Consider the following 14,826-nt stretch of genomic DNA (forward strand, 5'->3'; position numbering starts at 1 on the left):
GTATGGTCACGTGTGGCGCTGTAACGGTGCAAGTGCACTACTTTGTTATCGTAATTGTATCTCTACACATATCGCATAAAGTCCTATTTCGATCAACGGCGCTGACTCGTAGTTTTTATTATTATGAATGGGTCAATAGATGGCGCTGGCATATCGATGTCGTTTGTTATTTGACATGTGAAAGAATGATGGAGTTTCGGCTGCATGATTTTTTAATTTATTTCTAAATAACTCCTTAATGTTTACGATCGTACGACTACAAGTACGCTGGCTTAGTTAACAAGATTGATTACTGATTATATCGTGGTGTTTCCTAATCAGATATTAATATTACGACCATTCAAAAATAGAACTCATTTCATCGCAGGAACCGATGATAACTTTTTTTTCTAACTTTTATTAATAGACTAAAGTAAAAATACATTATTCCAAATAATTAATTGTGATAACATCACGTTATTGTAGGCAGGTTACGTTAATTTTATTTTTATAAATCTATTTTTAGCAACAATTAATTCAGTATTAAGTGTTAAAATTTTTAATTAAATTCCTCTTTATTTTCAGGTTATTAGCGTCAATGTTAAGTAAGTTTACTTTAATTATGAATGTTTTAGAAATAAATTTATATTTCATTAAGTAGATACATACATTTACATTGAAATTAACAAAAAAGCCGATAGTTTTTATGCTTATTCTTTATATACATTACTATATGTGTATACTATTTTTATATGCTATCTGTACTCGCAACAGAACTATATTATGCGGTGATATAGTTTATGATATAGTTTTTAATTTAAAATGTGATTAATACGAATATACCCTCAATAATACAAAACATGAGTAAATACGATAAATTACTTTTTAAACGGGAAAATGACAACTGTCTTAATTTAAACAGCCTAAAATTAATATAATTTTGAATTAGGCGAAATACATTAAAAAAAAATACGGTTTTTTTTTTTAATTTGTTTTCAATGTATCTGATATGTAATTCCCTCGAGGTTATACGACGAATTACAAACTTCCATGCGTAAGATCAAAATTTGTCTCGACTTTTCGACACCTCATTATGACTTCGATTTGGCTGTCAACGGTTGAAACGTTGACAGTGACTTTGTAAATATTTATTTAAGCTGTGCGCAGACGGACACCTCAGCCTCGTCGATGTGTAAGATAAAGGAATTACTTTAACACCGCAATAAAAGTATTACATTTAATGTTAAAAGTGTAGACAGTTTTTTTTACGAAAACTAAGTTTATTTTCGTCGAAATAAATACGTCAGTTAATTATAATTCCGTTTTACAATTAATGAGGTAATTCTTACGCAAGAGATAAAAAAGAAACGCTATTTTTGTAAAACTAAATTTAAATATGTTTGCGTAAGGAAATATTATTGCGATAATGTCTGTGTCATAATTGATCACGAGTAGGTATTTGAGAAAAAGGCTTTTCTTATCTACATGCTTGGTCTAGTAGCTAACCTACCACGGAGTTCTTAAGGTCCTGGGATTCAAATCCCGTGCTTTTAAATTAAGAACGATTCGAACTCCTATACCTAGAAGAGTAGCCTTTCTCTGTCAAGTCGGATTTGTGCCATCGGCTTATCAGGTAGAGTCAGGGAATTATGTAACTGTCCTTCTACCCAAACTTGCAAAAGGATATTATATATTGACGACCTCCGTGGTCGAGTTGTGAGTACCTACACTGCTTTTTAATGGCTACGCAATTCGACGGGTTCGATTCCCGGCAGAAAAAGTTCATTCGTTTTCTATGCTGTCTTGGGTCTGGATGTTTGTGGTACAGTCGTTACTTCTAATTTCGTCGTGCTATAGCTACTTACATTGGTATCAGAGTAATGTATGTGATTATGTCCAATATATATTATATATGTATTATGCGGTCGATATTACCTGGGTACTCACCGGGGCTGCCCAGGAACACGGAGGAGTACACCCGCCGCGCCACGTCTGGGGGTGAAGACCACTCCCGCCTCGAACCACACCATTTGCCTGAAAGAAATACAATCAGTTAAACAACGATATCGATTTAATGGACGGTACCACCCGTCCTACAGTATAACAACCATACGTAACTGCGGGGTTTCGATTTGGGTGAGCCAGTGTAAATACACTTACAGATTAGTCGTCATAGCTGTTGCAAAAGACAAGGAGTCGTTAATATTAATTTGGTTTTATTAAAAGACTATCTATATTATCTGTATTATATTATTACGAGAGTCGAGATGGCCCAGTGGTTAGAACGCGTGCATCTTAACCGATGATTGCGGGTTCAAGCCCAGGCAAGCACCGCTGATTCATGTGCTTAATTTGTCTTTATAATTCATCTCGTGCTCAGCGGTGAAGGAAAACATCGTGAGGAAACCTGCATGTGACAAATTTCATAGAAATTCTGCCACATGTGTATTCCACCAAATCGCATTGGAACAGCGTGGTGGAATATGTTCCAAACCTTCTCCTCAAAGGGAGAGGAGGCCTTTAGCTCAGCAATGGAAATTTACAGGCTGTTGTTGTTGTTTAGTTGTTATTATTATTATAAATGTGAAAGTAACTCTATCTGTCTGTCGCTCTTTCACGCCCAAACCGCTGAGCTGAATTTGATGAAATTTGGTTTGAAGCATACTTGAATTCCAAGAAAGCACATATACTACTTTTCTTGCCTGACACATGACAACCAATACCCTAAAATGCGAATGAAGCCGCAGGCGACAACTAGTAGGTATATATATGTACCTATGTGTGTGCAAATAATAGAGTATTCTATGATAATGTTATCGAATATAGTTTATATAATAATAATGAATTTACAAAAAAATGTTTTCGAATTTATCAATGTGTATCGATCAGCATATCAGATCTAAGTAATCTATCTACACTATCTATCTTTAATCTTTAGAATAGTATATTCTTATCTACATTTTCAAAACACGAGTGACATGAATAACAAGAACGGTTACTTAGCGTATTTGCTTAAAAATGTTGATAATGGGTTTTCTTTCAATATTTTTTTTAAGTTTTAAACATCACACATACATATATGTCTTGCAATTTTTAGATGTATAAATTTTTTGGCATAACTGTTACTACCTGGATCCTATCGATATAAAAAAAAAACATATTTAAAAAATAGAACGCGTTCTTTCTATTCCGGGTTATTTCAACTAAATTTTTATCAGAGAAGATATCTGAACTTGTCAACAAATCATGTATTTGTATTTTAACCTTCAATTGGAATCTTATGTATAACTATATAAGTATACCTTTATATAGGTCTCAGTTCAAACTAATTCTAGCCTTATTATCTACGATGTAAGATTTAAGGCAATAACGTTTCCGCATAAATCTTATGCAAATTACAGAAATAAAATGAACAATTAGTACAGTTCTTCTAAGTCTGCCTTACGTACCTGTTCTTAGAACAGAGTCTAAGATAGTAGTAGAAGTAGTTATTATACGTTGTTTTATGTCACAGTATACTGAACTAGATGTGATGTGAGCAATTAGTAAGTTTCGTAACCTAAGGTCGCATCGGAATCCTAATAGCGCTGGAATTGCCAGGGTCTCCGATGATTATGGGTGTATATGTATGTATGACACAACTTGGCAATACATCCCCGCTTAGAATGAAAAGCCATTACAGTTCCTGCTAATGTCCTCCGAACGACACATGCGACATCGTTTCCAACCGATTTCGATTCCAAAGAAAAAAAAACTGTTACATTAAGCTCTTCCCGCCTATCTAATGGATTCGTCCAACTCTCGCAGGACCTCGACGTCATTACGCAAAAAAACATCAAGAAAAAAAAACACTCGACTCAAAAAAACGCCTCCTGGGAGCGCGAAGGTGTTGCCACCCTAGTCTTTTCTTACCCCAAAATAAGGGGAGGCAATATCATACACCATTAGCAATTTTCCTACTTTTTTAACGGTGTCACACTGCATAAGTATATTACACGCTTCATAATGGAAGTACTGAATGACACCTCCGCTAATATTCAACGTTTGTTTACAGATAAACCCGCCGCGCTAACGGGGCCCGGTACGGCGGGTACGAATCGCTAAAATTACCGAATAACCAATGTTCGTTTTAATAATTTAATTGAATAATAGCTTCGCAATAATGCAGTGTTTTAGTGCGGGCGACGCGACGAGGGCGAGTGCACAATTCCAGTTTTGAAAAGAACGCAACCGCCATAATTTTCCCGCGCACTATATACCTTTTTCGAAATTCGTAATTCGAACAAAAGCGCGCGCGGCGCAATGGTGCATGCATGATTGATGGCAGAGCGATGACGCTCGCGACTCCAAATGAACATTCGATTTCATGAAAATAAAAGCCCTTGACCCGCGCACTCTTTGTTTCCATTCCCTTTATCGCGCCGTGAGCCATTCCGAGTTATCTGATACCGAGATAGCCAATTTGCGCCTTCGCCCTCCGAGAGCGACCGCGTAATGTGGAATTACGTCGTCGAAAAAAGCGAAAATTGCCCCATCGCCGACTCAAAAAACAAGTTAACGCCATAAACAAATACTAAAAATCTTGTAACCGAAATAAGGCGGTACTCTAAATAAGAATTAAAGTAAAATTGCTGAGGTGTGACTCCCCCGGCGCGAGCGAGGGTATTACGGCTCCACGCGACGATATTCATAAGGCGAAAAATTGTAATAACCTGCTGAATATCAGAATAGGGCGAGTCGAGGTGGCGATGCTATGTTATTTACGCGAGGGCGACTCCGCGCTGTTGAGGAAATTGTCTAAATATGCCGCTACGCCGCGCTGGCGGCCGGGCGGTCGCGCGTGACGCGGCCCGTTGAAACGCTGCACAGTACAAGTGTTATTACATTTATAATATTAATTTAATAACCGTTTTTAAATGTGCCTGGGAAGTTATGTTTACGTCGCGCTCGCTGCGATAACTTAGGGCCGTCAGTCCTATAACGTCTTCGCATAATAGGTACTTAACATTTAGCAACATAGTTAGTCAGAAAAATACTATTTTAAATAACGTTTCAAACAATGTAACGACTGCATCGGTACCCATATAATATACAGCTATTATATTCACTTATTCAAATGGGTACTTACTAAGTAACAACACACAAGATTCGTGTACTTTATCTTGGGCAATGATCTCACTAAACACAATATTTAAAATAGATTCCCTCGAATGTACCTTCAAATTAAAACGTATTTATCAGGGTATCTTTAATTACGTTTAACAATTTGTTTAATAATCAAAAGTGTCGGAATATTTTAAAACATTCGTGATAGCAACCAATAATTACCGATGCTATAAAAACAACACGAACAATAGCGAAGTCGTTTTAGAGAGCGGCGATTACACATTCATAATTCTTTTTCGTGTTTTCCGAATTAAACAATTGTTGCTTCCAAACGCTCCGATCGGAATCAGCCGGATCGCGGTATAATAACAGTGGATTCTGAATTAGATCTACCGCCGGGGCATAATTTGTTGGAACCGACAATTATTTTTACGGAATAATCACTATTAATTATTGTTTTAGCGTTTCGTTTCATTGTTGCGGGTCGACTCGGGCGCTCGGGGTGTTTTTCTCTGATTGCGGTTTGCGCATCACTCAGACGATCCGACTCGTTTTTTAGTCGAGTTTTTATGTTTTACATATACGGCTGTACCTTGTTTGGGATTTGATTAGTTATTCATTATATTTAGAGTGGTCATTTCGATTATAATTAATTGATATCTTGATATATAATTATTTAACTCAGAGTAGGTATAAAATAAAATAACTCATAGTTGCTCGTAGGAATCTGAATAAAAACTATTTTATTGTGTTAGAAAAACAAAAATGTAAAATAAACAATACCAGGCGAGCAGCACCTGCTAGGATATACCTGTGCCATGCACCCGAATATAAAGGCCACGATGTCCCTCTTCTCACGATAAATCACTCTTTTTCTCCCGAGACACCCCGTGTTTTATGTGGCCCTCGTAAGCTTCGACTGTCGGGTCTTTTTCGGTGTTTTTTTTATTTTATTTTTATTATTTTTTAAACGACGATAGCGGAATGGCGATGTCTCCTTTTATGAGAGACATATTTTATTCGAACGAATGTGACAATCGAGTATTTAAGAGCAATACATATTAGAAATTACATGTTAGTTACGTACGTTTTAATGTAACTTTCAACTTGTACGCTATTTTAAAAAAATGTCTTCTATATTATGTAAAATGTTATTCGGCAATTTGAAAAGGTACAATCAAGTACGAAAAGTGTTGACACGCTCCGTATGACATTATAAAATAACGATTTTATTTATTTTAATTACTTAATAACCATGTATTGCATGACAATTTAAAATTAAAGTAAACCCTAAACAAATAACAATTACGTTTTCACGCTGGTATAATAAAAAACATCAACCAAGTTCTCTTGACTTGGCTGAGACTATAAAGACAAATTTAGGAGTTATTTTCTTCGAACATAATTCGTTTTAGTTTTGTTTAAAGTCTATTCGCCGGTCAATACTTTTTAATCAATTAATCAGTCGCGTTTTTGTCCCTTTCGTCTCCCGAGACAAGATAGACTGAAGCAATTAAAAAGTACCCATTTTCCACATTCGACGGAACCCCACGCGCGTACAGGGAGCCAATATCCTCAGGTCTATAAAGCAATTTCCTTAATGGTGTGCCCATAGCTCTCCCGTAACCGGGTTTGATCCCTTATCGACCCTGTGTGGGACCTGAAGGAAATTAAAATGGAAAAATACGAACAATTTCACATATTCACACTTAAAACCACGTATATGCTGTGATGTTTACAGTCTAGTAGTGTTTTATACTGAAATAAACTCATAATTTATTTCTATAGTATTTAAGATGAAATGAATACGTAAAAGGTAACAAGTGAATTGTTTAATTCTGAATAAAATAGAATAATATTAAGTACGAACGTAATCTAAGATCAGATACACGAGGAATAACACTTTCGGTAAGTGCCATAGAATAGGTAAGTAACGCCGGTCCAGCGGTTCCCAACGTGCGAGAGTGGATATTCAAACAAAAAACAATTATGTGAAGCTTTAACATTAACAAAATTCAAATTGCCTTCTCTCGACAAATACCTACACGTTTATCTCTATAACACTCGTCGGAGAGCGATTATAATAACAATAGTTGCTTCTTAAACTTCAGCGAACCGTGAAAACAGTGTGTAATAAAAAAATGCATTTTTAAAACCGTTCGTGAAGTTGGCTAATTACTCCCGCCCAAGGTAGGGCGGGCAGACCGCCCATCGCCACCTTACGCTGACACCAATAAGAGCCATTATCGCTTACACCGGTCACGTCTTTTACTGTCTTATCGGAAACGAACTCGATTCGGCAGACATGGAATCGTCATAAGAAAGTTCGTATCTGTCAAAGGAAAAGGGAACTTGTTTAGAGCGGGATAAAGTAGCTATTGGCTCGTCGGGAGGCAGGGTCGATGCCTTGCCCGGGGGGATGTATTCTAGGTACATCATCCGTAGGTACAGACCGACAGATCGATATTGCGTATCTATAGAGCAGTTAGGTCGTGTTTGTTTTTAGACGATGTCAAAATCGCTTAGCTTACAACGTTGTTCCTTGTTTAGTTCGTCGCCGAAAATATCTCGTGAGCAGAGCCGAAGCCAGTTGGAATTTTCCAGATAGCTGTCTTCTGAGGGCACATGACAGCGGTTTAATTTATTGGCAGAGTTCATAATCAGAGTGATATTAGCCTCGCATGGTCGTTGCTGGGAAAAATTGCTTTTCGTACTCATGAGTTCAGTTTTTACGGGGTACGGATACGAGGAACAAAGTTTTGTCTTTTTCAAAAATATGTAGTTTTTAGTACACTAAATCCTTTAATGGAATCATTTTCTAACGAACAATACAATAAGTATATAAGATGCGCCATTTTATGACATTGGTATGCTTCATATTTCTATAAAAAATATAATGACATTTGGCGGTAGGGTTTTGTGTAATGCTTCTGAGTTATCACCACCCAGACACCAGATATTCTGCCACCAAACAGAAGTACTCAGTTGTTGTGTTCTAGCATGAAGGGTGAGTGAGCCAGTGTACACAAAGGACATTTCAGTACCCAAGATTAATGGCGTATTGACGATGGCGTCCACTTACCACCAGTTGACCCTTGTCATCCACCTACATATATTATTTTAAAAAAAATTGAGAAAATTGTGAGATTGTATATCTTAGTGATTTATAACGACGAAAATATTAAAAAATTTATACAGTCTGTAAGTGTCTCACGCTAGCAAAAGCCTCCATTTCTCTTAAGGAGAAAACTAAGAGCCTATCCTACAACACTCATTGAATGCAATAAATGATATACCTAAACCTTTCTTATGAATCCCTCTGTCAATTAGTGAAAACCGTATGGAAATCCGTGCAGTAGTTTTGAAGCTTAACACAAACATACAATCAGACAGACGCGGCCTGGAGATTTGTTGGATACAGATCGTCTTGATAATAACTACATCCGTAAATACTAGGAAAGTATCTTATGACTTGATTTAAAGTCGTCGTCAGTTTTATTAATGAATTATATCGGTGATAAACTTTTGTGTCAATTAATTCCAATTTTAAAATTGATTTCAAATTTGGATAACACGCGAACGCTATTAGGTTTTTTTTAAAATAAATTAGTTTTTGCTTTGCTGTCTCACTTATCTCCTCTTATAAGTATTAATTAATAGCTGTTCATATATTCGAGACATTAAAAAATTGATTTTCTGACCGGTCTCGCATATAAATTAATTAAACGTTGACACTTAAACCACACTTTACGATTGTGTAGTTCAATAGCCTGTCAACTTGACAGTCGAAAAGAAAATGCTTCGAAAAATATGTATTCATAAATAATGGCCGACAAAAAATATTTTAATTAACTATCTGAAGCACTTAGCGTTAATTCAACTTAAGCGTAGACAAAAACACTTCAATGGAACGAATAAAAAAATATCTACCACATGATTACGAATAAAAAAATATCGACCGTCGAAGTTCGTTGGCCCCAAAACATGGCGTCATGACACAGCCAACGGAAGGCTATCCATTACGGCATGACAGCACCGCGTTTTTCAGCGTAGCCCAGTTTGACAACCACTGTCTGGGCGGTTTGACAGCTGTCAAACTCGACCTTGACACTGTCAGTTTGACAGCTCGCCATCGATCATCGGCGAATTGGAGCAGCACGTCACTATTTATTTTATGCAACTACGAGGAAAGGTTACTGGAGCACGTAATTCACGTTAATACGTTGTATCATATCAATGTTTACGTCACTTCCGGTTTTGAACAATAGAACGCTAGTACAACCCATATATTGCATTCGCATAGCTACTTCCGTTCATCTTGTAATTCTTGAGGTTTAAAAAAAACGAAAATAATCTTTTAATATTCTCAGATAAGACACTACCGAATATTCCTCGACTTGGAATAGTTTTCCCCGAAGCAATGGTGCGAAATTTTTATACACTGGCAACGAGGAGAGGGCACTCGTCCAAATGAATATAAAACGTTAGAAAATACGGAGGGTGTGTTTTAGTAACGACGTTTTGATGGCGATTGTACCGGCGCGGAGTACACCGTCGGACAAGTGACTCGGCTGTAATGTGATTGACAATGGACTGACGCAATCAAATATTTAAGGGCGTTTTATTTTAATAGAGGAATCCAGCATCGACGATCGGCCGGCGCCTCAGCGTACAACCTTATTTATATTAAAACTGTCACGAATATACTTCTAAATACGAACCCTGGGATTACGGAACGCAATAAAAAAGCAAAAATATACCTACTTCAGGGCAAAATTGTGCCAGTCACGAGGATCGGCGGCGGACGGAGGTACGCCGGCGAAGCGGTACCGTTTACATGAAATTCACGAGCCTGGCTATCGCCGCTTAAATATACACTTTATGCCCATAAATTCAAGGTTTGATTCCCGACCGGCCCCGTAACGTACGCGGGCCGTTTCCACATTGAACTTATAACGCTCGAATAAATGCGGAACGTATAGAAAAATGTGATTATTCATGCCGACTTTGAGAAAAAAATTACAAGCGGGTATGACACGGGGTCGGTTGAAGCCTCGCTCGCTTCACACATACATGCATAAAGGTTAGGTCCCACTTTCTAGGTCATTGCTCTTGCTGATTAAGAAAAAAGAAAATATTCAAAGACGTGTGTGCGTGACTTTTTCAAATTAAAAATATCATGTTTACTCGTAATACTTATATAAACGCATCCGCAATTTACCACCGTATATGTTATATGAAAAAGACGAGAAATTAAATTATTACTGGTTTTTGCGGATCGCGAAACGTGTTTCAGACGTTTCTTGTTAATTTTTTAAATAATAACCATCTATTACTTGTCTTAATTTGTAATTGCGTATCACATGAACTAGCGAATGATGGATGCCTGTCGCTTTTAAAATAAATTATTAATTTACTCAATTTTCCATTAAATTTCCCACTTGTTAAAATTTAACTGTTACTAATTTGTATGTTGTCTAAAGTACCAGGCTCACATGAGCGGGGAGGAGTATGCAGCACTTGTGAGACGTAATTAACAGTAGCTAGAACATCTGCGGATGGCAGCGCGACGGGGCGCCGGCGTCATCTTAGCTTTCCCGCTAAGATAGGCAATATTACTTCGGGTAAATATATCAAAATTGACAGAAATCTATATCAATTAGGATTGATTCATGTTTATCGTGAATTCGCTTTAATCTTTTCGTTGATCAAATCACATCATGACGAAATTAAAATTATCAATTCACTTCGAATTAATTTAGGGTATGACATAACTATGAAATAATTTATCAGTATATACTCATTCAGTGATAAAACGTGGTGCCAGCACAAACAACGTTAGAAACATAAAAAAAAGTCATGCTTAACTATATAATATGCTACGAAAACAATGACCATAGCGCGTTGTACTAAGCGTTGAAACAAATCCACTTTCGCTGATATAATTTAACGTACGACCAATCAATACCATCGGCAGAAGTATTTACGGTAAACAAAAATGAAATCGTAAACAATAATAAAATTGGAAGCAACTTTTCAACAAACGAGCCGTATTTGGGAGTGCCTCAAAAACTTGCCACATTCGGGCGGAGGGAGGGGGGCGCGGGTAGCGGGCCGCGGAGGGGGGACCCTCTGTAACTAAATTTTGAACTGTCACGTAGATTAATGATGCTAGGCTTGTGCGATACGCGCTAATGCCTGGAGATTACTGTGGATAAGACGCTACGGTATCTCCTGTTTAATATATTTTTTATCTATAATTTAATGTATTTATAAAAAATAAATATTTGTTGGGGACTATCTGCTAATTTGTTTTCGTAATTATCGTCGATTATCTTTCAAATTTTACATTGTTTCGTATATCGTCGTAATTCCTATCGCTAATCACATTATGTATTACCATTAATATTAAATAAATTAATCATTTCTAATTAATATAAGGCATTATGTAATGATGACGAATAATGTCTGCTATAGATACACAATAATATATTTACTATTTGTACAAACAAGTCTATGAATTAAGCAATAACATAGAATTCATTACTTATTAGTGATTTCGTCCAAGCGAAAAATTATTGTACTATCACTAAGGTCTATAACCATAGCATAATATTGAATATTGTAGAAAATTCCTATAAAAAGCGTTAAAAATGGTAGAATTATGAACTTTTCAAAAAAAGAACGCCAAGAAAATCTTATTAAAGTAAATACTTAGTAAACTTATTTACAGTTAAAAATTGTTCAACATTTTAATAATACGAGAGACACATCCACACTAACCGGTCGTAACAGCGAGGGTACAGAATGGATTTCGGAAATCGATTGCCTCCAAAAATATTTACAGGAGCCACGTGCACGCGAACACGACTAATTTTAACTAAACTCAAATCTGGTGAAAACTAATATTGTAAATAGCATTTTTAAATTACATTCATTATATAACCCACGGTAAGGTACAGACACGAAATGTCGTAAGTCTGTTATAACGATGTATGTATTGTTTTCTTTATATGACCGGCTTGATTTCTTTACTTTTTTATTAGGTTTACACTTCATGGTAGGTTCTGATTTAGTCTAAGATCGAATGTATCAATATATTCTCGAAGTTACCCGGATTGTAAACCCAAGAAACAATTAAGAACTATTTTTATTCTGTATATTCTAGATGTTCTGAAGAATGGTACATTTTACTTTTATATTAAGTTTTCACGATTGGATGTTAATTTTCATATTAATATAGTAATCTAACATCACTACTGAGTTTCTTGCCGGTTCTTCTTAGATCAGAAGAAGAAACCGGTGGTAGGTGTAATACTTCCATATCGAATAAAGGAGTTTGAGCTTGAGTTGATTATGCTGGTAAGGTATGAAATATTCCTTTATTTTTTTTTGAAACGGTATACATTAAATTCGGCCACTTGATGGTAAGTGCAACCACTGGCGACATTGGGGACTCAACTGGACACAACTCAGCTCTTTTTATTTCTTTTTATTTATCAATTATTAGAGATAAAACTGCATAGTAAGTTGGGATCAGGTGCTCTAATATACATATTAATGGACAATCTTACTGCTTACCACAATCATAATTAAAAAGTTTTGAAGCTTTAGTTTAGTTTTAATATTTGACTGTCTTGTTATATGTATTGATTAGAGATCGATGATTGACGGGCATCGATTAGTCCATAAGCTATTTCCAATAACATACGGCATGCGTTGATATTTAAACCGTTTTAGATAACAGATCAATATATAACTTCAACTGTAAACAAAGTCTATGAATTAATTTTGTTATAGCCGAATCTAATTCACGATATAATTGTGATATTTAGTGAAATCTCGTTTTCGAGCCTGGTAAATTCCCACAGATGGGAAGATGTTTTCTCTTTGAGAAAGCGGGAAGCTTTTATCACAACGCTGTTCCAGTAAGGGTTCATAGGTTGGTTTCCTAAAATGGTTATATTATGTTTTTATTTTAGAATTCCTAGTTACCGTTATAGTAAATTGAATCACGTTATATATATTTAAATTTAACGGAACAAGGTTATAAACATTCCGCGTTGCAAAATGGCGTCTATTACGATATTTTTCTATCGACGTCTTCAAAGGTTACACGAGTTCAAGTTTGAAACGAACGCTATAATTCAGCTCAGCAACCGCTTATTTAAATTTATAATGACAATAAAACTAATTTTATAACCAAAAGTGTGGTCGCCGCCGAGTTCGTATGTCAACAGCGATCGCGCGGAAGCGGGCAACACTATTAGATAAATATTCAACATTATAAATAAACCACGACCTAGACAACTCGAATAAAAACACAAAACAACTATAATATAAATTATGAAAAACATTACACATAGCCACACGCGCAGTAAACGTCATGACGATCAGCTGATCAAATATATTGCTACTATAAAAAGTGAAAACGCAAACCACTCGCCCCCGTGCCTCCGTCCCGCTCGCTCGAAGGCGCGCGCGGCGCGTGGGAGCGGGACGCAGACAAGGTAGGCCGCGCCGTCGCGTAAAATGATATATTAATGTCAGCTGCGTTTAGGACCTCGTGAGTCTACAAAATAATAGATGGTCACAAATAAATTACTCGGCGAGTGCATTTCTGAACGAAATTCGGGCGGCCGTCGACCTCGACCGTGGCGCGTAAATCACGATTGATATACGACTCGCGAAGGTCGCCATCTTGAATTTTGCGTTCGAAATTTGAATCTCTGGCCGATACAACCGTTTTGGTACGTGTCAACGTTACGTTTAGCGGTTTTTCGTGACTCCGACAAGCTGTTAACAATAACAATAAAATAAATGGGATTTTGTAAAGGAGACGTCTCGTGGCGTCTTGCTCGTTTTTGAGGAGAATTCAATATTAAGAAAATAACATCGTCCTTTTGAAATTCTCGTTGGTGACTTTATCGTAAGGCCCTTCACTACGGGTTTTATGGTTTCACTTCTATATATTACGAAGCAAAGATACGGCTCTCATAGTGGGAAGCGAGCTTTGAAATCTAATGAAATCTATACAGGGTGATAATTTAATAAGCGTTTACATGACCTTTAACGAGCGTGACGAAAAACTCATTGTACTTTATAATTGCTATGATCGTGCAAACGTTTGACAACATGGCGTCAATCTGACGTACCATCGCATCTGTTACAACAACAATTATACAAATCACAGGCAGATCGTTAACAGCTTATAAAGCGATGTATACAGATATATCTCCGTCCTAGTCTTACATACAGCATAGTCAAGGGTTTGTTAGATTGTCTGTTTCATCGAGCGGAGCGATAGCGATACAATGCTATAGTTTTAATGGACAATCGACCTAACCGTGCAATCTATGATCATTCTAATTAGTTAATTGATACCAAGATCACGGGTAATTTGTATGTTTTGCACTTTCATAAAAATGTTACTTGAATTATTACGTTAATTGTAAAAAAGTAGGGGTTTTTTTATCTAATTACGAAAGCGATCGTAGGTACGTTGCATAGGCAATAATATCATTAACTGGTTTAATAAGGTTTCACTGAGATGAGCTGATATGGTCTAGTGGTTGGAATAGATGAATCGTAACCAAAGATAGCGGGTTCAAACACCTCAGGAACTTCACGTGCTTAGTTTGTTAATTCATCTCTGAAACACGAGGAAACTTCATGTGTCAAAAATTTAATGTGTCATGTAAAAGTGGAATTTTATTCGGAGGGATGGCAACCTACATTTTT

General features: G+C 36.5%; 1 protein-coding gene across 6 annotated transcripts in view; it reads right to left on the minus strand.

The window, feature by feature from the left end:
- Window positions 1–14,826, minus strand: part of LOC124538672 (homeobox protein homothorax) — a 243,659-nt gene that overhangs the window by 107,315 nt on the left and 121,518 nt on the right. For 3 of the 6 annotated variants that reach the window (XM_047115812.1, XM_047115815.1, XM_047115814.1), the window contains one exon: window positions 1,927–2,013. In XM_047115812.1, the coding sequence (XP_046971768.1) occupies window positions 1,927–2,013 (87 nt within the window). Of the gene's footprint in view, window positions 1–1,914; window positions 2,014–14,826 lie in introns of all 6 variants that reach the window. The other 3 variants (XM_047115811.1, XM_047115813.1, XM_047115810.1) reach the window with 1 other exon arrangement.

Source organism: Vanessa cardui, chromosome 20 (assembly GCF_905220365.1).
Source record: "Vanessa cardui chromosome 20, ilVanCard2.1, whole genome shotgun sequence".
NCBI classification, from domain to species: Eukaryota; Metazoa; Arthropoda; class Insecta; order Lepidoptera; family Nymphalidae; genus Vanessa; species Vanessa cardui.